At 38.1% G+C, this 23378-nt stretch overlaps 1 protein-coding gene across 2 annotated transcripts in view; it reads right to left on the bottom strand.

The window, feature by feature from the left end:
* The window catches only part of LOC113138657 (netrin receptor UNC5C), a 169721-nt gene that overhangs the window by 26768 nt on the left and 119575 nt on the right, over nucleotides 1-23378 (bottom strand). The window contains exons 5-8 of one of the 2 annotated variants that reach the window (XM_026321261.1): nucleotides 7264-7444; nucleotides 4830-4997; nucleotides 4393-4557; nucleotides 630-686 (exon numbers count right to left, since the gene is read on the bottom strand). In XM_026321261.1, coding sequence (XP_026177046.1) covers nucleotides 630-686; nucleotides 4393-4557; nucleotides 4830-4997; nucleotides 7264-7444 — 571 coding nt within the window. The remainder of the gene's footprint in view (nucleotides 1-629; nucleotides 687-4392; nucleotides 4558-4829; nucleotides 4998-7263; nucleotides 7445-23378) is intronic. The other variant, XM_026321262.1, reaches the window with a different exon arrangement.

The following is a 23378-nucleotide window of genomic DNA, read 5'->3' as shown; positions in this document are numbered from 1 at the left end:
AATTTGTGAATCAAGTGAACTGGTGCTGAATCAATTCCTGGTATCCGAAAGGAAGAAAGACAGAATCAAATTAATAGAAGGAATCTGTTGCCACTGCGTTACATGCACTTTCATGACAGAACTGAAGGACCTGACCTAATATGAAACTAATCATGTTTTACAAACCTTCTTCTGCAAAACAAAATCCCAAGATACATAGAACCTGATGAAAAAATGATTAAAGTTTAACAGAAAATTAATTTTGCTTATTACCTGATGTCATGTCTGTTTTCCCCAGTTTGAATAAATGAAGTATGTATCAAAATGGCACATAAGGGTCACTTCTAAATCCAAAACTGTGGTTTTTGTTTTGTTTAATACCTGGATAATAGTAAAAAGCCTTAATCTACCTTTTCTTCCTTTGTGTGAGATCAGAATAAAATGCTAAAGAAGCTATTATTAAATCAGAACAAAAATACTGTGTACATAAATCAAACAGTTCATAAGACATAAGGGTCATATATCTCTAAATGGCATATGACAATAAAACAAAACGTATGTGGCAAAGATCAATTCCCAATCGAAGACACAGTAAGATGAGTAAAACAAAAGGAAAGTGGATGAGGATAAAACATAAAACATCAACTTACATGGGATTCCCAAATCACTCTTTTCTTTGGGCTCGGTAGACTTCTGAAACAATGAACCTTGGGACAGGAAAAGAAGGGTGTGGTGGAATGGATGAAGGAGGAAAGAGGAACAAAAATCAAACAAGTCAAATAAAATGGGACAGGCATGACAGGACCTAAAAACAACCAAAAAAAAATGCCTCAAAACACCAAAGTTTGATTCTTTCTGTGTGTCTTTCTTGTTTTTCTGCCATGAGGTTTTTCTGTTTTAGTCCACAAATCAATATCAAAATGAGGACAAGGAAAACAACAACAAAGCACATTAAGGCTTCAAAATGGAAAAAATAAGGCAGTTACTGCTGTATCATGTTGAACAGTCCACTTAGTCAGGCAGACAGAAGGTCTATGACACAGATAAATCTGCTGATGTACTAATATATAATTGAAGTGCTGGTGTATAATTGATAAAGGCAACACAGTAACACGGTGCGCTTAGAAGCTTCTTGCTAGAGCAGCTTACTGCAGAAGATACAGGGCAAGAAACACTGACAAGGTTAAATGGGCTGATGTGAAAATATAAACATACAGTATACATGACTGTAGGTGATTTTAAGGTTTCCTCTAATTTAGTTAGCCATAGAATTTGGGATGATTGCTGTGGTGTGAGCATGCTTAAGCACTGTTTTATTATATTTTTTATTTATCTTTAAATGAATGCATTTATATGACTGCACCTAACAAATAGGAGAAGCCTGCCATGACAAAGGTTTATCATGTATAACACAATGACTCAGACAAATGTGAAAACATAATGGCAGTAAAGATAAAGCATAAATGATTCAGTAGGAGCCAACAGACGCATTGTGGAAAGAAAAACTAGATAAGACAGGAACAAATCATTTAAGAAAAGGAGCAGAAAAAGGCAGTCCAGGAAACAATACAACAGAGTGAAGTAATTAGAATCCACAATGTGAAGAAAGAAAAAGGGAAAGAATAGACCTTTCAGTGTGGAGATGACATGTTGTCTGATGTTCTGCAGTACCAGCTGATACTGATGACGGGTTTGTATAAAACAACAAACACTAAACTCTCATAACAGCCAGTATCTCCAGTGATTATTGTGATTTTGAAGAGCACACTGCAGATTTAATTTGCACTGTTGGTACTGTTAGACGCAGTTACACACACCTTCGCACACATACACTAGCCAGTGAGAGAACTCTTAATACTCCTAATAATCAAACAATAGAGTTCTGAGTCTGAATCTGTATTTCCAAGAATCCCGATAGATGTGTTGGAAAAATGTCAAGGGGCCAAAAGATATAAAACAAGAATAAAAAAAGAAACATGAAGGACCTACAACTTCTGTGACAAACAAAAATATATGCACACACATACACATACAGGATCACGCCTCTGTAACTCTTAGATAAACACATAAACACAGGAGAGGAGACACGCCATGCAGGGCACAACTGAGGTCACGCTTCTTCCACTCAGGGTTTAACAGGACAACTTTAGAAAAAAAAGACAGCAGAAGACGATGGAAAAATAAATAGAAAGGGAGGAGGTATTAGTGGAGAGAATTTAAAAAGAGAGAAAAAGAGGGAGAGCAGAGTGAAGTGCTTTTTGAGAACAAAGTCAATTACAGAGCACTATGGAAAACATAAACTCCCCCTCAACATCTACAGTGTGTTTTCAGTCCATTCACAGCCAGAAACCCTAAAAGTTCAGACTTCTAGAAGCAGCAACAAACCATTGCCATCTATTATGCATTTATTTTTGTTAAACTGAGTCCAAAAGTGGGTTGTTCAAAATGACAAAAATATGCACAGTCAGTACAGTATCATGTAGTCAGTATCTTTAAGTATGTAAGTAGCCTAAAGATTTCTGTTCTTTCTGCTTTATCTGGATCTGGTTTCTACACTAGACCAGGATACAGTTTTGGGCTTCACTGAGGATGAACAGATAAAAATGTTAGTCTAATTGCCCAGTTGGCTATAAAAAAAAAAACAGAAACAAAGAAGCATGTTCTGTGTGTGTAAGGAACACATGTTTAAAGAGTGATTATTCAGAAATCAAATGAAAAAATAATGCAGTCACTTCAAGCCTTTCAAATAAACTCTACCTATAAAATGCTGTGGATGCAAAAAACCCCTCTCTCTCTCTCTCTCACACACACACACACACACACACACACACACACACTTATTTCATGGATTCCTGTTAATGCTACAGGAAACAGTTGAAACATTAGTGCTGACATAAAACCACGTCTGTGGAGTCATTTTAAAGACATAAAATCAATCAGGGGAAATGAGTCTAAATCTATACCTCTCTAGGTTTTATCCCAGATTCTGTTGCCATACCTCACAGGCCTCAGGGAATCCTTTTGATGGATCAGAGATACAGTATATAATACTCTGTGTTGGGAGTGGGCAGGGCTGTGCATATGCAGACAGTTCTGTCAATAATGTGCCTACAGGCAAAGCTTTTTGAAGGATTATAAAATATTATCCAACTGCTTATGACATAGGCCATCTATTAAATTATCAACACTATCTGCTTTCCTTTGGCTGTGGAGAAAAGTCCCTCACACATGTATTCAGCTGAAGGCTTTGTACCCATTGATAACATATATTTCTCATGAAGAAAACTCATGACTGATTACTTGTATCTGAAGAATTGCTATGGAGGAAATACCATTATATGAGTGCCATGTTATGTGAGAAGGAAGACAGTTTTGCGTTATTACAGGGATGTGTTTGTATTTTTTCACATACACGTCAGGTGCTTGTCTGACAATTACTCAGAGCACAGGGAGTAACAAGCACTCTTGCTACAAGTCAACAAATATAATTGCCTCCACCTTGGAAAAACCGCTGTTGCTGTATTTGTGCCATTATGACTAAGCCCCCATTTTCCACGCAATTTTGAAATTGACCACACTTTTTCCTCTTTTTGCTGGTGTCAGAAATCACAAAATTGTGGGATCATTTTGGATGATTGTTTCATGTCATATTTATTATTACCTTCCCCATAAAACAGGTCTTTTTGACAAGAACGTGGAAAAGGAAGGTTAAAGATGACAAAGCACTGAGCAAGCGAAACCTCCCATCATCGACAATTAAGTTAAATGTTAATTTTTTAAAAAGGGGGAAAGAGGAGGGGGTAGATTTCTAGAGACTGGCAATGAGGATTGGACACTGAATGATTAAGAGCCATGTTTGCAGGAGGCAATTGACTTAGATGAGGGGGAATGATGAAGCTGATGAGCAGAGTGAAGAAAAACCTAGAAAAAGAGAGGTCCGGACTGACAGAAGGCGAAAGGAAAACTGCAGCACTGTAAACACATATACAGCCTAGTAGAAATCTAAAAACAAAGATACAGAAATGTTCTTTTTTAATTCAACCCTGATATTCTAACATTATTAGGAACAAAAATTTGTTTGCATTTTAAGATATATGCTAAACTAAGCCCACTGCTTAGCTTACAAACACATAAGGATTTCTCAGTTTAGATAGATTTTCATTCTATTGAATTGTCATGTTACACTTCATTCACTATGGCTATCATACTTTGACTAAATATTCAACCATGTGCCTTCATCCCAGTACTCTACCTGATCTGGGGGCAATACACTTCCATGTCTTATAAAGCATATAGAGCAAAACATTTGTTTGAATTGGCATGTTCAAAATGGTTAGATATATGACACTATATTTAGAGATAGAGAGATCTGTCAATGCTTCTACAGAAAGATAATCATTATCATCAACTCACTTTGCATACAGAGTCCATCTGTACAGTTCTGAGACTGGAGTACGAGCCCCTCACAGTCCTTTCCTCCGTTTTTAGGAGCTGGGTTGTTGCACTCCCTCCTTCGCCACTGGGTACACTCTGTCCCACAGGCTGACCACTTACTCCACTCTGTCCACACACCATCCACTTGAGTGAAAGAACAGGGAAAGATGTTAAGGTAATAACAAATACAAGAACAGACTAAGTATGTGAAGGAAGAGCTGAGGGCAAGAATTAAATTATGCCCAAACCTTCTGACATGTATCACTCATATGGTGGAAAAGTACAAAAAGTAAAAAAAGACACACTGCAATATACCACACTACAGTACAGCAAATCAGCAACACAATTCAAAATAGCTGCATATAATTGAAACATCTGGATTAAATAATATTTTTTCAAAAATAGCATAGAATTACCAGTGCACAGTGTGGTACAGGGCAGTTTTTGGATGGCCTGTCCATCACAGGGCAGGCCTCCATTGAGAGGGGCAGGGTTGGTGCAGCTTCTCGTTCGTTTCTGGAAGCCTCGTCCACAACGGCTGTTGCACACTGACCACTCTGTCCATGTCGACCAACCACCGTTGACTGGAGCAAGACAGATCAGTCACGTCAATCAACATAGTAATTCACAGATATGCCTTGGTGTGGCTCAAGGCCACAGCCTGGAGACATGTTTATTCTCACTAAAATTTATATACAGCATATATTTATCTTCAAATCTGAAACGTTTGCATCATGCTTTTATTTCCTCATGTTTCCATTATTATAATGAAAAGGGGAGGATTGTCTGCAGACTGCATTAAGCAAACTTCCACCAAAAAACCTATTTATTGCATATTACATAATTTTTCAGGATCAGATCAGTTTGGTTGGAAACACTGCAATATGCAATAAACAGATAGTTTTGTCCTGCGCTTGTACCCGATTTGGGTTGGATGTGCATACTTTTCATCTTTCTGCTCCATTATTGTAATGGTCATCTAATGGGGATAAAGCAGAAAACAATCAAAATACTACAAATGTTTAAATGATTATTATTAGATGCTTTTGTTTGATTGATCTATGATGCAGTCTGTATCTGCTGTACATTAGGCTGGGTTGTTGAAGTGTAATAAGAACAACTGAATTTTCCTGTAAACCAAAACTACACATGTAACACAGTCTTGCCCTGCTGTGACAGTTCCACAGTTTCTTCCCACAATGTTAACACTTACTAATACACACAGAAAAGGGCAGACTGACACAGATGAAACTATAAGCCACATGTTAAAAAAAAAAAAAAAAAAAAACACAAACTGTCATGTTTCTTGCAAATTGCTTAACCTTGACACCTGGTGGGTGAGATTATAAGGAGGAAAAAAAAAAAATCACTATTTAAAAGGAATCATTCTTTCCAGCCCTCTAAATCCTCACTAGCCAAAATGGTGTAATCTGTTTTCATTCTCTGTTTGCACCTTTCATCTTCATTTGTCTACTTTCTTTCTTTCTCTCTCTCTTATTTTAAACTCATTTCATTGTATTCTCCTGTGTTATATAGACTTGATCATCTACCTAATATTTTGTATGAATGTTTTTGGAAACATTTGGCAGAAAAGATAAGATATGATGAGAGTGAAAGTGAGAAATCAAGCATAAAGTTCGAATGAGTCACAAGGACACCCAGAGAGCGAGCTGACATCCAGAGTGGTGTTGTAGGTTGAAACTTCTCTGCAGCTTTTTGACAATTCTGTCTCAGCTCAGTGGACAGTGCACGCTCTCCTTTTCTCAGTGCCCAATTAGACATGAATCATGAGAGAGAAAGTAACCGGTAATATCAGCTATACAGTCACTTCTGTCATATACTTTCTAAGGTTTTTCAACTCTTGTTTCTTCTACACTCACCTGCTTTCTCTGACAACATTCTCCTCCGCCTCCCATTTCTCCTCACCTGTCCCCTCATCCATCCATAGCTGTTTCATTTTTTTCCGATGTTTTTTTCCACTACTCTTTCACCTTGTCAACAATGTCAGCTGGGCCCTTGTGGAGCCGAGAAAATTGAACCACAGATTGAACAATCTATTTCTGTAAGGATACATCAGTGTCAAACCACTCCATCTCTCCCTGTCTGTATCGAACACGCACACATGCACAGTTATTTTTGATTGAAACACTCCTCCTAGTGAATAGAGTCAGTGTTATATTAGAGAGAAAAAAAAATGTGTGTGCTGTGTGTGTTTTCCTATACATTATGTCTCCTCAAAATGTTTCCTATTCTCCCATGTCAGGCTGGCATTTGGTAAAATGGATAAAAAAGAACCTGAGGCCTACGAGACACTGGTCAACAAGCTTTGCTTCCAGGTTTTTAGGAAAATAACACAAGAAGAGCTTTGCCTTAAAAAAAAATAACACCATTCAGATTTGAGCAAACTCAAAGTTATCTCTTTGTTGTTGTTTTTCACAGCTGTTATCATGCCATATGCTGCACAATTCATTTGATGCTGGGACTCTTGGCTGAAAACGTAGACATTTGGAAAGCCAGAGTGTTCTCATTTAAAACTGAAGGCGTGATTGGTGGATTTTTAATTGGGTGAGGTCATGGGTGATGTGGGACTATCAGGCCAATGACAAATAGAGCAATGTTAGGCATGGCAGGAGAGCTAATTTCATGTGGCAGATGGGCACTGCCGTGGCTGATCAGAGAAATTGCTGGGTAGCTTCAGCTAGCATGTAAAAAGCCATGTCAGTCAAATCAGTAAAATCCTGAAACATCGGCCAATCAGAATAATTACAGATTTTAAAGATGAGATTTCAGCTACCTACTTTCTCGTTCACACAGTGAAAGTGCCGCATTGACACAAGCACACAAGCTTACCATAAACTATAACAGTCGCTGTAGTGCTTCGTCTTTTAGCCACTATGTTCTTAGCCACACATGTGTAGTTGGCTGTATCGGACAGACGAGCCTGTTTGATGATCAGGTTGTGGTCAATGGTGATGTAGAAGTTTCTGTCCTCTGCTGGGTCAATTATCTCTTCGTTCTTCAACCACTCCACCTGTGGGGCAGAAAGTGGAGAAAATGAGAACAAGTGTCAAGGTTTCCTCAACTTTTCCGAAACTTCTGAGCAAATATGAAAAAAATCTAAGTCAGCAAGAGGTGATATAATGGTGATGCTGCTGTAATCTTGTTTTTGCACATAGAAAATGTGATGAGTAGGAGGTTATAGGGACTGTCACGTGAAGTGTAAACAACCAAAACCTAAAAATTATTCCGATATAGTAAAATTACATATTAGAAATTTATAATCAAAATGTGCTTTATTGGATAGGATGTGATATAGTATCAATTATAATATTAACCATGAATTAGGGAACTGCAGGAAAATGCATCAAGTCACAGAAACCAATACTGTGTATTATTAAAGATCATCATCTACAGTGGAGCCGTCACAACATGGAACCCTTGGGTCACATAGGGAAGTGATGGAGTAAAAAGGAAAATGTTCCAAACATACGCTTTCACAAGGTACTTTGGGTGAAGGGTAGGACAGCGGGAAACTACCCTATTTATGAGCCTAATCACATTTCCTGAGTGCTGTATTTACTGGTGCAAACTCATAAATTCAGCCTGTCCAGGCTTTGTAGCAGGCACATAAATGTCCAAGCCGCGTTGTTTAATTCACGTTGTTTAATTTCCTCCTCCCTTCGCATTAGGAAATGGAAACCTCAGATGCAGAAACAAGGAATTCAGTGTTATTTTTTTGGTTTACTGCCTGATCAGGCTCAGCTGTCTTCTCTCTCACTTGTTCTACCTGCTTCTCCCTCTTATCTTTAGAGATTTGACAGAGCTCTATGGCCATGCGGCCCCACTCTGAAGTCTCGATCTTATGTTTCAGATTCTATTGTGAAGTAAAGGTTACACTGGACAAACAAGCATGACAAACAAAAACACATACATAAATACATATATACACACATACTGTATATCAGTGAAACATATGTGTGTGATGATGCACGGAAAATAGCTGCAGCCTTTGATGAAGCCTAAAGGCTGAAACATGCGAGGCTGATATGTGCTCTGCTGGGCTCAGACAAAGAGACCACATGTGGTGGCTATACTACCACTGACACCGCACCATTAGTCCCAGCTGGTGTGAGTGTGTGTGTGAGTGTGAATGGCAGAGGGTGGCTGATTGGATCAAGACAACCCCAGGGGAGAATGTGTATTTGTTATTTTAACTCTCGCCCCCACATCACCTGCCTCTTTCGCTTTAACTACACACTACCAGATACACAGATAGAAAACAACACCCATAATCCACTGGTTTATTGCCATGGTGCACATATGAAATAATGAAATCATACATGCCTGTATGGCGATACTTCCAATGCTTAGAGCGTCTGATTACACAAACACACATAAAATACCCCTTTGACATACTCGTATGGGCACAAACAGAAGATGACGCCTTGCCTTCTGTTTCAGCTGTAACAGGATTTTAAAAGAGGTTCAGACTGATTTTTCCTTTACACAAAGAAATCAAACAGCTTTCTTTTCAAAGGGATAAAAGCTTTGTCTGATCAATTACACTCACTTTGTTCATGTTTTATATCTGCTTGACCTGGTAACTAAGCCCTCAATTTGGCTACAGGTATAATTCAAACCTTATGGCACAGAACGCTAAAAAACAGATATTTACACAGTTCTTTGCATATTTACATATTTGCTTGTTTTGTATTGCAGTATACATAAGAGTATATGGAGGAGGGTATAGTGTGACATAAGTATTTCCATATGTTCCTTTATTCACAACTAAACAAATGTTGCACCTCGTACTGTGAAATATCAAGGCAGCAGAAAAGTGTAATTTATTCCACTTGTTGAGATATGCATCTGTCTTTGGCAATAGAATCAAGACTTGGTCGCATGCTGTGCAAGATAAAAGTAGGCCAAGATGTGGAGATATACGCTCCCCTTTTGTTGTACTGGAGAGTGTCACAAAATGTTTTTTAAACACAAAGCGCTGCCACGTATATGCTACCAAGAGCAGGACCATCATAGTCACACTGCGTCACAAAGCGAAACACAGTATAAATACTGCAAAAGGAAAACAAATGGCCGACTACAGAGCAAAATGAGATAAAGCAACGAATATCTACGACTAATGCAAAAATATGACATGCTTTGTAGAGCCACTAAAAAATCCCTCATATGAGAGTCGATAAGAGCACATATACACAGAGTCTATGGATAGAATCTAAGACTGAATCACAACATTAATTTTTCCAAGTAGCAGCAGAAGCAAACAAAGATAATAGACCAGTTACAATAAATTCTGATTCTGCAATCAACAACAGACAGGGAAATCAAGCTGTACTGCAGTACTGCAAGAGCGTGTCTGCGCCTGTGAATCACTGAAGCATTAATATGTTCGTCACTGAGGATTATCTCCCATGATTAGCTATATTATCTGGATCCCTATTAGACCACAGATGAGTGGGTTAAAGAGCTCTCATAGTGATTACTCTACCTACATGTGGGCGGGGACTGAGTGTGCGTCATCTGTCCATCCATGTTTTAATAACCTCAACCGCCCTCCACCTGCTCCAGCAAGCCATGTTACTTCATTTCTAGGCGAGCTGAGAATCAACCACAGACTAAAGTCGCCTTCATGTCAACTGACCACAGGTCTTTTTGAATTAAATTTGGTTTATCTATTGATTAATTTTTTTGGTAAAGAAGAAGCCAGAGCTGCACAATCACCGCACCAATGCAGGAGGTTTAATTTTTTATTTTATGAATCCATTTGGCAGCTCTCTCTTTGAATCATCCTGAGGAATTAGCCTAATGAGGACAGGATGTGCCGAAATACTTGCAAAAAAGCATAATCTGTGCTAACTGTGTCATGAAGCTTTTTTTCTTCCACCTACGCTTTGTTCAAGGTATTACCTTGAAATACTGTTTTGACAAAAAGATTTTTAATGGAAATGGCTTTCTGGATTCAACAGTTTTTTCAAGTTGAGGAAGTCCGGTTTTTATACCAGGACTTTTGACCCCTAAGCCTGAGGTTTGCATCCTAAACCGTGTGTGTGGTTACTGCAGGTTTAGGCTTTTGGGTTTTGGAAAAGAATGTGATTCTAGTGAATAGTTTATAAAGTACACAGGTACTTTGAGTGCCCTAACAGATCCATTAAAAAGCATAAGTCTTGCTTTACTCATTACAAGTGCATATTGTAGCACTATAAATACTGTAGAGAAAAGAAAAATGTGTGGCAAGTTTTTCAACCAAAGCAGATCCATTATAGTGTGGGAAAGGACAGATCTTTTATGATGAATTCCCCTGTTGACTGATGATCTGAATTCCTATATGAACATTCATCAAAGTTGAACTTTATAATCACTATGCTTAAGCATACATAAGTAAATTACATTTATTGGCAAAGTTCAGCATCATAAATGCTAGTGCAACTGAAATTATGCACTGGGCTGCCTTAGACAAAGATGCATGGGGGTTATATGACATGTGCAGCTGTTTCTCTTATACATATATGTACCTATACTTGAAAAGTGCTTACTTTAATTTTCATCTCAAATTCCCATCTTCCTCTCTACCAGAGTTGAATTAACCCACAAGGTTCTATCCTAACCTCACCCATGTGTAGGCTGACTTCTGAGAAGCATAAATTAATCTCGAAGACTGTCACACGGTCTTCCCGCATTCATAACACCTTTCTATACATACCTCCTGCCCTCCCTACCACACACAGAGAAACACATGCATACACCATTGCCAGATGTGCCACTCTCATTATTATTGGCTCAGACTGGCATCTAGAGAGCCATCACTGTAATTGGCATGCTTGTTTCCATTATCAAGCACTCACACATGCACGTATGCTCACGCCAACAACATAATAGTCACACACACACACGCACGCACGTAAGGCACGCAGGCAGTGTTTTATCCCAGTCCTCAAGAGCTTGGCCAGTCCAGTCAGCAGAAAGGTAACACAGAAACAAGAGAGAAGGGAAAGAGGATATTAAAGCAGGAAAGTAAGAAAAACAAATAAGGGAATGAAACGATCAAAGCAACAAAGAGTTGGAATGGATGGAGGAATTAAGGAAAATACAATAGTCAAGTGACAGTAGAGTATAGAAACAAAGTAGGTGGGCGAAAACTTAGTAAGAGGCATAGACTGGCCGATTGAGGGAGAGAAGGGAGGCAGAGAATGGGACATGAGTGCAGACCATCTATCTTCTTCTTCTGCTGCCATCAGCTTTCCTGACACAAACCCAGATAATTGGCTATAACTGTCTGTGTGTGTTTATCAGAGGATAATACCAACAGATGCCATACACACCTACACACTCACTAATACACACTCCACCCACCTCCTGATGTGTAGCTAAGTAGAATAGTAATCAAGCTATTCATTAGTGCAGTAACAAAGGCCATTACTGGCTAATCAACAATCTTCAAACTCAATCGAGGAAAGCTAATAGAAATTTAATCCAACAGCACACATGAATATGGTGAAGATTGTGTGTGAGTGTGTGTGTACGTTGATATTAGAGAAAACAATTAACTCATTGGAATACGATGAACAAAAGGACTTTGTTATTTCAAACAATTACAAGAGAATAACCATCATGGAGAAAAAAAAACAAAATCAATTTGTCTTAAATTACTTCTCTCAGCATCAAATAAATGTAATCACTTCAACTGAAAGCAGTTTCTACATGTCTGAAGAAATGTGGAAAAAGTGTCTAAATAAATGGCTATGATAAGGCATGAAGTCTCCTTTTATTCTTCATTCATGGTGGTCCCTGTGAATACACAGGCAGAACACATGGACCCATGTGATCATGGTGGAAGCTCGAAAAACGTTTCCAAAACAGCATCGATCCCTCTGCCTAGAAGCAAATCAAAACACGGAGATTATTGTGTGAACAGAGATGGACAAATTATTATTGCTTATGGTAATCCTGGTTTTTGTTGATTATACTTAGGCCAAATTGGACTGTACTGCAGCCAAGTACAAAAGCTAGCTACAAACTAAATATATCATATAATCTATAACCTACATGTACTCGTGACCTTAGAGAGTGCTACATGATTTAGGCATAAAAAAATACAGGACGCAGTTGTTGCATTTCTTCCAAAGTTAGCAGCTGAAAAGGTGCTTTCTTTATTATGGTTGTCTCACTGGGACTACATCCTGATGGCCTTCATATATCCTGAATAACAAAATGTGGCAGCTGGTCAAACTGAATTTGGTCAATATTATTAACATATGTTTCTATTTGTATATACAGTAAAATGAAATTTCTTATGTATTGTATATCCTACTGAAACTATAAAATTCATTTTCATAAATTTGTCTCTGACTTCATTTGACAGCTTTCATATAACACATGGATCTATTCTTCCTGCACATCTGTGTTTACAATACAATCTATTCCACCAAATGAAGTACACAGCCAGCCCATTACTGTGTATATGCAAGTTTTCTTACCACAGAAGTACTATAATTTGCAAGTGCAAAAGTAGCAACCATTGATTTGGAAAAACAAACAAATGAGATTTGCAGTGAGCAGATACTGCATGTGTGTGTGTTTGTTTGGGTCTGTTCTCCTTCCCCCACACCACCGTGACTCTTCTCTTACCCACTTCACTTCTTGGCACCTCTATATCTGCCAATTTGTAGCATTCTAACAAATACAAATGACTACATTTTGCTGCCAACAAAACCTCTGGCCTAATTGTCCTCTCAACTTCAAGAGCTACACCTCACTCCCACCACTACTAGAGTAACATGCACTTCCCTCTCTCTACACTTTCTCAATATGTTATCCCTTACCTTGAAACAAAAAACATTTTCCTTTCTTATACTAGCCATTGCTTTAATTATTTTTAAAGGTTAAAACACAATTTGTCTATTTTTCCTTATTTAAAGGTGCAGTGTGTAAAATGTGAAAAGATTTATATTTTTCTTTTGTGAAAGATCTAGCAGCATCTTGTCATGGATTTGGACAATGCAACCCTCTGGGCACCCTCACACGCCACCCAATCTGTTTCCAGGCACAAGGGAGGGTACAGAGGCTGTCACCTTTAAAACAAATTGAGATTTGAGCAAGTATTTGGTTTGGTTTGTTCTAGGCCACTATAAAAACATGGCAGCACATCATGTCTGCCTCCGTTGAAGCAGACCCACTGCCTATGAAGTTTTAAATGGCTCATTCTACAATTAAAAAAATGCAACAGGTGGTATTTTTCTGGTGATTACACACTAATGACAACATATTTATGAATACTACGGTGTATTCTAGTTCTGCAAATGGATGCCTCTAAATATTACACATTGTATCTTTAAGTACAATATGTTCTCAATGTCAATCATACAAGACTGGGTTCGCCTAAAATGTTTGAGGATATCTAAGGCAGAGACAAACAGTATTCATCTGAATTACCATGAAAGAATAAACTTGATTTAGGAATTTAATACGGGCGGAAACAATTGATGAGAGCCTGTCTCTCAGACAAAAGTCAGACCAAAAAATAAAAAAATAAAAAAATAAGAAAAACAAACAAGAACGTTATGCAAAGAGACAAAAGAACAAACTGCTGAGAAAAAGACAAAAGAGAGAGAGCACATGATATCAAATGCAGCCCTAAGAAACTGATTCATTTCCAGGTTATATTTTAAATGACGTATTGGAGTACATTAGTAAGAAATAGTTATTAATAATAACTTAATTACACTAATTATGTGAAGTGTGAATTGCAGTCACCTACTGTATTTCTGTGCCATTTCACATCACTGCCTTAATTGGCCATATGTCTTGGTGTTTCTCTCTGCATCCTCCCTACACTTGGGAGGTGATTAGGACAATCCTGCTGCCCACTCCCTCTATGGGGAATTTACCACAGCCACCATCACCACTACAATACAATACATGCCAGGACTGGGCAGCCTGGGCAGATTGTGCAGGTTACAATAAGGTCAGCGTGCATGTGCATACATATACTGTACACATAATGTAAGTGGGTGAAGTGTGCATGTGTGTGTGGATGTCAGTGTGTCGGTGCCGATGCGTGTGCATGGCAACATGGGATTTCAGAGGCTCTGGCAGCTTAATTAACTAGATCCAGACGAGTGACATAAAGACCCAATTAACGTCCCTGACATAACTGGGTTGCCATCAACAATCATCCTCACAACAATGTTTGAAACGACACTTTTTAAAACATGTGGTTTAGAGTTTGAGTAGAGTTTGTTGCAGCTTTTTGAATTCTCATTTCAAATACAAGACAGAGATCAGATATCAATTCATAGAAAATTTACAAAGCATGCCAGCTAACAGAATCAGACTCAGGCTTATCCTGAAGGTTTACTCTAAAGATTAGATCACACTTCATACCTGATGCAGTATTTTGGTGAATTTGACAAGCAATTGGTTCATTAAAAAGAAACATTTTTCAATACTGAAAAAAAAAAAAAATGCAGTCTAAAGTGTTTTGTACACAGCTGTAAGTTTGTGTACAGGTGAGAAAAGATCTATTATATTATATCTTGATATTACACTGTTAAGAAAAACACAGATATACATACTAGTGGGAGTTTCATCTACTGTCCAGTGAAACATAAATAAAAATAAGAGTTTGTTCTGTGGGCGAGAGCAGAGAAATTTCCAAGGTCTTGTATATAAGAAGAACTAGGCCTTAGCGAATATTCTTAAAACAGTTGTACTGCTATGAATTTAAATGTAGTTGGGCATTGAGAAAGATGCTCATATACTGTATAAGAGAAAGAGTCCCCAATGTGTAGCACAGAGTGAAGAATAGCGGAGTACTCTCCAAGGTGTCCCAGTCAGACAGAACTGGGACACAGGAGGACACCCAGTTGGACTGGGACAGGTCTACAGGGACCTATTTATAACCTACTACTACAGTGCACCTTGGCAAACTTCCACTGAATGATGCATAGCATGGACATATGACACATGACTATTATTTTGCTTAGCTGTAAATTCTGCTGGTGAATGTGACTCAAAATATCACGTCTTTGAATTATATCAGACCTTTGTACTTGCATGGAAAGAGTCAGCACATGTCCTTTTTAAAAGAGCTAAAATAACTTGTTACCGTGTAAACAAAAATAAATGGACAAAGTTAATGGTATGCTTTCTGCAACGTAAGCTTACTAATGACAAGAAAGGAGAGATCGAAGGAGGCAAGAAGCAAACAAGTAAGTCAAATGGAGGAGAGGAAAAGCAGTAAAGGAGAGGCAAAACAAGGAAGTTGCTCAGCACTAAAGAAGGTCACAGATGTGCTGAACAGAAAGCCTGCATTGACTTCTCTAGGGTGCACACATGCACAAACACACACAGCTGCACACACATACGCACACAGTTACCTCTGAGATTTAACACAGGTGCAGATGCTTCACAGTGATCTATTAGACTCATCCTCTCATGTCAACATTCAAGAGTAGAGAGAGAGAGAGAGAGAGAGCAAAAGATGGATGGGGAACAATCTCAAGAGGGGGTGGATAGAGAAAAGGTATATCCACAGCAACAGTGAATGGGGAGAGGGGGAGAGAAAGAGAAAGAGAGGGAGTGATTCTGGTGGAGGAGGATGAGGAAACATGGGGTGCAGGCTAAGAGCAGATATCTGTGGGTGATCCATTAAAGCTAACCCGACAATGTCAACAAATAGGCAGAGGAAGCAAGAAAAAGAAGGGAGAGGAGGAGTCCATGGAGGGGGAGAGAGAGTGTGCATTGGAACAAAAAAGAACAAATGAAAAAGTAATGAGGAGTTAAGGGAGACTGAGGGACAGACGGAGCGATTCAGAATTTCCATACCATTTCAACAATTAAGAAAAAAAGATGGAGGAGTGAGCAAAATGAGAATGAGAGAAAAGGGAGTAGAGAGACTAGGTGGGAAAGATATACAGGGGTAATCCATTAAGTCCAACATTTGGGAAAACAGAAGAAGTCATGAGGAATGCAGGGGGAGAGGGAAAGGGAAGAGAAAGAAAATTAACAAAAAGAGAAGGAAGTTGGCGAGGGTAATATTTTACCCCTGAATTCTTGTGTCAAAATATGGTGTGTGTGTATGTGTGTGTAGGAGAGAGAAAATAATCCACTAGTATCCCCAGCCACTGCTAGCTTTCTCAACCCACTTCTCTCTTATAAAAGAACAAGACATAACACCACTATTATGAAGGATTGACCGATGGGTTGTACTTTGGAGACATGGGTCAAATAATTGGGAGTAAATGGGGAAAATAGATGTGCAAAGAATAAGGAAAGCAAAGAAGGTGGCCAGTGATGTGAAAATGTTAGGAAGCGCTAGAGAGCACATGAGAGAGTGCAAAGCAGCAAGGCTTATAGTTGGCAATGACAAGGACAGAGGCATCCTTTAACAAAGAGCTGTGATATTGAATTTACTTACGCCCTAAGCCTTCCAACTATTTCCTGACAGGCAGTTCAATAAAACAACATTGCCAGGTAAAAACTACTGCAGTCAGCATGCAAGATTTTTATTAGAGCTGCTTAACATTTCCATCAAATACATGTACTGATAATCAATAAAGGTATGAAAAAGCTGGATGAATATTAATGCTGACTACAGTTAAAGAATTATGTAAGGGAAATTAAGAAAGCCAGAAAGGATTGTTCAAGGGTGAGCCAAACACATCATACATAATCATAGCTACGGTTTCACTTTGATTTTAAGATATATAGTATATACAGTTTCAATGTTCACAAGAAAAATATTTCATTATTTTATTAGTTTCAATATTTTTAAGAGAAATAAACTGAATATTAAAGTTAAAGGAAACTGTGATCCCCTCACATCAAAATTGACTAATGTAAAATTTTACTTGTTCACTGGTTGTTCAGTTTGCTCTATGTATGATATATTTCCATCCGCATTTTAATGCAGTGAGTGAAAAATGAGAGAAATGCCTTAGCAAAAACATCATTAGTAAGATAAAATACTGCAGGCATTTCATAACCAAAAACTGATGACAGGAAAAAATATGAAGAGGAAAATAGAATTAATAGAAATAAAACATATTAAATGACCGAACAAATTGAGTAAAACCACTCAGCTTTAGAGCCCCAAGAAGCAAAATGCCAGCTACTTTGATAGCAGCAGTGGTAGCTGTCGGGGGGAGGAGGGGGAGAGAAGACAGAGATGACAGTTTGGGGTGAAAAGGGTTAGAGGACAGGAGGTTGAAATGACACCCTGGGCTTACATCATAAAAAAAGAGGCAAGATGAAAAACATCCAAATCCACTCAACATCTCAGATATGTCAGGGGAACATTTCCCCAAACAGACGCTGACCTAGTAACAGCTGGAATCAACACCTCAAATATCACGAGGAGAAGCTCAAAAAGGAAACATTTGCAAAGGAGGAACAGAAAGTTAGAAAATTAAAAGACTGAACCTGTTCTCTCCTCTTCCTCATATTGCACGCTATACTTGTTCTTGTCTAATCTGTAAACAACAATGTCACAATGCAGTATTTGTTCTGGAGCCATTTTGCTGCATACGGACTTCATAAGAGCACATGGTGACAATTGATCCAGCTGTTATGTAAATATATATGTGAGCACAAAACAGTGATTCCTTTAAGCAGACAGCATAGCTGTTGGGATTTCTCACCACATTTATTGATCCAAATTCCTAATCCCAGCGACTATCTGAACACACAGAAAGAAGGATGGATCATCACATGAAATATCTTCACATTTTAAAATAGTGATAAAAACCAATTACTTTCACATATAGTGCATTTAGTAGTACACTCATACCCAGTAGAACTAAAAATAATAATGAATTTCACACCATAACTTAGACAGTAAAAGGCCTTTGTGAGATAGTCCTTGGGTCTTTAAAGGCAATGTGCTGCCTAAGTAAATATTCTGGTTGCTGTGAGCTGGTGTTGAAATGATCGACAGGCTGTTAAATTATAGAACAGCCTGGTGAATAGTTACGGGTCAATGCGATGAAAGTGTTGAAGCCATCAGTATCTTTGTCTCTGTTACTTTCTTTATTTCTCTGGACAGTGATTTATTTTGCCTTTCCTGCTGGACCCTCCACTTCACTAAGTACTTTAACATCACTAATGGTTACACCAGAAGACATGAGGAGGGAAAGAAAGGAGAAAGAGAGGCAGAGACAAGGGGAAAGAAATAAAAACGAAAGAAACAGTGGGGATAAATTGGGAGCAATGTGAGAGTGGTGCAAAAGAAACCACATGACACAGAGTGCTAAAAAGCATTAAGGGGTTTCAGTATTATGAGCTAAAACACCTGTAGTGTCTGACTCATATTTGACGAATGATTTTCAGTCAAGTTGCACCTTACACTATATGGAAAGCAAACTGCTGCCCTATTTTTTCTCTTTCATTCCTAGATGCTCTATGTACGTGTTTATTGTGTATGTAGAATAAGTACTTAGAGTAAATATTTACGATTTCTTGGTCTTATGTAATATGACGACAAGAAATCTGATGTTATATTCATTCATTTAGAGGAGGATGTGGGATTAAATTGTTTCTTTTATTTTTCATGCTCAAGCTAATTAATACTTCAGTTCTCATTTTTCACTCTGTTCTCAGCAGGACACAGCGGTATGTCCTCAAAAGTCCTTCAACACACTCAAGGTAAGTGGCAAAGACGTACTGTATCTTTCTCTCCTTCAACTTCATCCTTGCCCTAATTTGAGAAGTATGATCAAAGTAGAAGACACACAAAAAACAAGGTATCCTCTTAAAACCTATACGTACACCTGTTAGTCATTACCGATACTCTCTTTTTACTATAGGCCTTGACTCTATAAAGTAAAAAAAATGGTTAAATACGCAAAGGAATTTGTTTCTCGTGAACATTAAGTAAATAAAATAAATGTGTGCATACATGTATAATATATATTTTTATCCTGAGTGGGAAGCTAACCCATTCAGTACTTTTGTAACACACCGTTGTGTATGTGCGCAGGCATTTGTACAAATTTTAACATGCATGTGTATGTGCGTGTGCACGTGCCAAAGCTGATTCACTGTACACTGTAGGAGTGCTGATGACACTCCATAATCATTAAAGCATGAAGAGGCTCTGAGCTTATTGGGGGCATGCTAATCCTTTTTAATTGACTCTCCAGTGTTATTAAAACCACGCAATAACAAAATCAGCTTTGCTTTATTAGCCGGGTCAGCTGAACTACTGGAGACCTCCCTGTTTGTTAGTGTTGCATTTACTTGAAGGATGCACAGTGTCAAGTATGAGAATGATAAACGCACAACAAAATTGACAGGACAAATGGAGGTCTTTGAAATACATGAAACTGAGTGACATGATTTATGCCCAATGTCAAATTCCAGTGCAAAGGCAAGAAATTTAGTGTTTGTTATGAGGTGAGGGTACAGAGATTGGCGAGATGGATGTAAAACATGTTTGATTTTGACAGCAGAGATTTAGGATAAGTTCTCCTTTTGCTTCTAAAATTAAAATCACTTTTTAATATTATTTAAACATAAAAATAATCTTTCTCAAACTAAGAGCTAAGAATGTTAGCGTAACCTTAACTAAACTTTGCATGGATATTATAGGAATAAAATGGGCCTAAAAGGAGGAGTTCTAAGCTGGTCAAAAGACTGGACATGGGCTCATAACATGCCAGCATTTCCTTATGCCTACATACACACTTTTTTATGAACAAAATACAAAGTGACTGTGTAAAATAACGGAAAAATAATTCAATGCCATATCTTTAAAAACACTACTACGGGTTTACGGGCAAGGTGCCATCAAGAATAGCATATTCTCTCTTTATGTTCCCCTAAAGAACTGCAGGAGCATCTCTAAGTGCTGTATATTGGCTTCTGCCAGGTCGCACTTAAGAAGCCAGCAACCAACTAACTTTGAAAGAATTATGCTTCTGAAATCAGAAATGCATCAGTATTGCCAAGAGCTTGTTGGCAGAGTGTTCGCTAAGCTAATGTTTCAATATAATTCCAGGATGTAAGCAGTATCGTGGTTAATACAGATCAGCAAAAATGTATTTAATTTCACACCAAACACATTTTGCATAGTGTCAAATGGAGGACTACATTGTGGCAAACACAAGCTTTACAATCAGAAAACAGAGCATCACATCGCTACAAACATATTCTCTGCTCCACAAAGATGACACAGCCATCATCTGAAAATGCCTCAGTATCAACAGTTAAATGTATGGAAATATTAACTGCAATGACAATGACGTCCTTGGATAACTCACGGAAAACTACTTAACTGAAAACTGATGTAAGTGAAAAGCAATTAATTGCTGGCAATTATCCAAAGCCCTGACTTATTAAACGTTTTCAGTCTGGTCCCACATGAGGGTTTAACTGTCCCAATTGCTCTAGTAGTTAAGCATATAAAATCATATCAGCAGCAGGACTGAGGACTATTTTAAGGTGCTGAATTATTTCAAGAATAAGTTTCTAATTTGTTGTGCATCATCAAAATATATATGTAAAAAAACCAAAAACCTTTAATAAATCCTACAGACACGTGCACAGCTTTACAAATTTCATAGTTTTTAAAGTTTGTAGTCCTAAAGGACTCACAAAGTCTAACATCTTATAAAACCTGACAGAACAAAACAGAGTATTGTTATTTGACACTGTCGCACCCTTTGTCAAAACAGTGTGTCCATTCACCCATGACAACACTGTCAGAACTGCCAAGGGCAGCACGAGTAGCTGCCTGACAATGTAGTACACTCTACACTGTTATGTCACCATCAATCCACAGCTTTGTCTCAGAACTATGCCAAGAGCGACAGGGGGCATGAGGACGACTGAGACACAGCGATAGTGATGGAAAGAGACAAAGTGGAAAGACCATGAGAGAGGGAGACAGGTAACAAAAAAAGTGTGACAAAAATTAAAAACATAAAAACAGAAATGGAGACAGACGGCCAGTTAACAAATAAGCATTAATTAAAGGAGGCATTTAAAGGGGTTAACTGCAGTGGTTGACTACCCTACAGTATCTGCCAATTTCTGTGAATAGGTAATTAAAAGGGAGAAAGACCGTTTTCCTAATTTGTTGGGTGTGGAAGCATCTTCACAACTGCCTTCGTTATTACCAGCCCTTATACATCTGAGTTAAGCATCCACTCCAGCCTCTACAGAAGAACAAAGTCCTTGTCTCAAAAATACTAAAACCTCAGACCACAGCGAACTAAAATACGATCAGTGACCCACATAATTCCTGTCATCTCTGAGTGTGCGAATAAAATAATGCAGTTTGAGTTGTCATCTAAGAAACAAAACACAGGGTAACTATATGTAATGAGAAGCTTCCCTGTTTGCATTTTGATTGATAGTTTCCTTAAATGGCCTGGGCGATGGGCGGATATACTATAAGTGCTTTCAGTTCCAGCCACTGTCAAGACTGAAATAGCAAAACTTTTCCCTTTGTCTAAGAAAGCTGAGATAGACGTCTGAGATTAGTGTCTTTAAAGTTTAGTTATACTACTGCAAACAAAGCAGACCCGCTTAAATCGGCATTACATGAGACAGAGGCAGACAGCAAGAATATTTTTGAAAAAAAAAAAAAAATTATTTGAGCCAATGACTGAAAACAGCTGGAACTGAACTGAGAAAATGAGCAACTGGTACGCTTATTTAATGACCGTATAAACAGAAAGAGTGGTCACTAGAACAAAATAGCTAGGAAATCTGAAAGCTCATGCTGAAAGTTCTGCAATGGAAAATTCACACTTCTGATATAATTCTGCACAGTCTGATGGCTTTGGAGTGGGATCCGACTAATGCCTGAATTTACTGACATAGCTTATAACTGGATGAACAGCCTCCCAAGGCTCATAAAAATCACAGCTTACACTGGATGTACATATTTTTCTTCCTGTCCTTGTCTGTGTGTATATATCTGACAGTATCTTTTTGAAAATACAAAGTGGTTACATAAACTGCACTACAGGCATCAGAGATAAAACTTACTGTATATGTATCTGTGCCCATTCATGTCTGTGAACACACATCAAGAGGTAATGACCATAATGTCTCTGTACACCAACAACCAGCCATTACAAATAACACAAACCCCTCATTTTTCCCCTTTTATAAATTACTTTGCAGTGATAGACCATGGCAACAACATTTTAATAATCTTATCCATTTCAATAATTCAAATAGGCTGTCTGAATAAAAAAAACAGAGATTGCTGACTAATCTGTGGATTACGGTGATGATTTCTGACAGAGGTTGAGGATCAAGGTAAAAAGCGATGGGAGATGAGCCGTGGGGCTTACTATGCCAGCTAAAAGAGGATTAAGGTAAGGATCTATTGGAGAAGCAGCATTACATAAATTGTTTTTGTGCCCCTACACACACACACACACACACACACACACAAACACACACTCACATACAGGTACAGATGCTATACACACGTGTTTCTCATCCTGCTGCGTGACAAAATGACTTTAATTCTTCCAGTGTATTGGTCACAAGATTGTGTAAAGCTAAAGAAAAATCAAATGCTTTCTTTGATTAATTTTCATGCAAAGACCTCTGCTATCCTTTCATGTTAGTTCATTTCATTCAGTATATTCCAAAATCAATTTATGTTGTCTTCTAGCTTTGCAGATATTTATTACTTTTTTTTTTTTTACTTTAAAGCAATTGACAGATTTTTTGATGCAAGAATTGTATCTTCTGGCTAAATACATGTTTTGGATGCATTCAACACTTGCAAATGGTTTATCTTATTGTCATTAATAAATACATTTCTGAGGCACAGAGCAGCAATAAACTCCAGTGAGATCTGAAAGCAGTTTAAAGCTAAAGGAAAAATAGCTCTGTTTCTCTCCCTGGACACAGGGAGCGAGCATACCTTATTTGTTAGACAGTTTAATTCACCTTCACTGACCACTTAAAATACTCCAGCATCACCA

Source organism: Mastacembelus armatus, chromosome 9, assembly GCF_900324485.2.
Source record: "Mastacembelus armatus chromosome 9, fMasArm1.2, whole genome shotgun sequence".
NCBI classification, from domain to species: domain Eukaryota; kingdom Metazoa; phylum Chordata; class Actinopteri; order Synbranchiformes; family Mastacembelidae; genus Mastacembelus; species Mastacembelus armatus.
The sequence above is the reverse complement of the archived record's forward strand: the minus strand, read 5'-3'. Positions and strand labels throughout refer to the sequence as shown.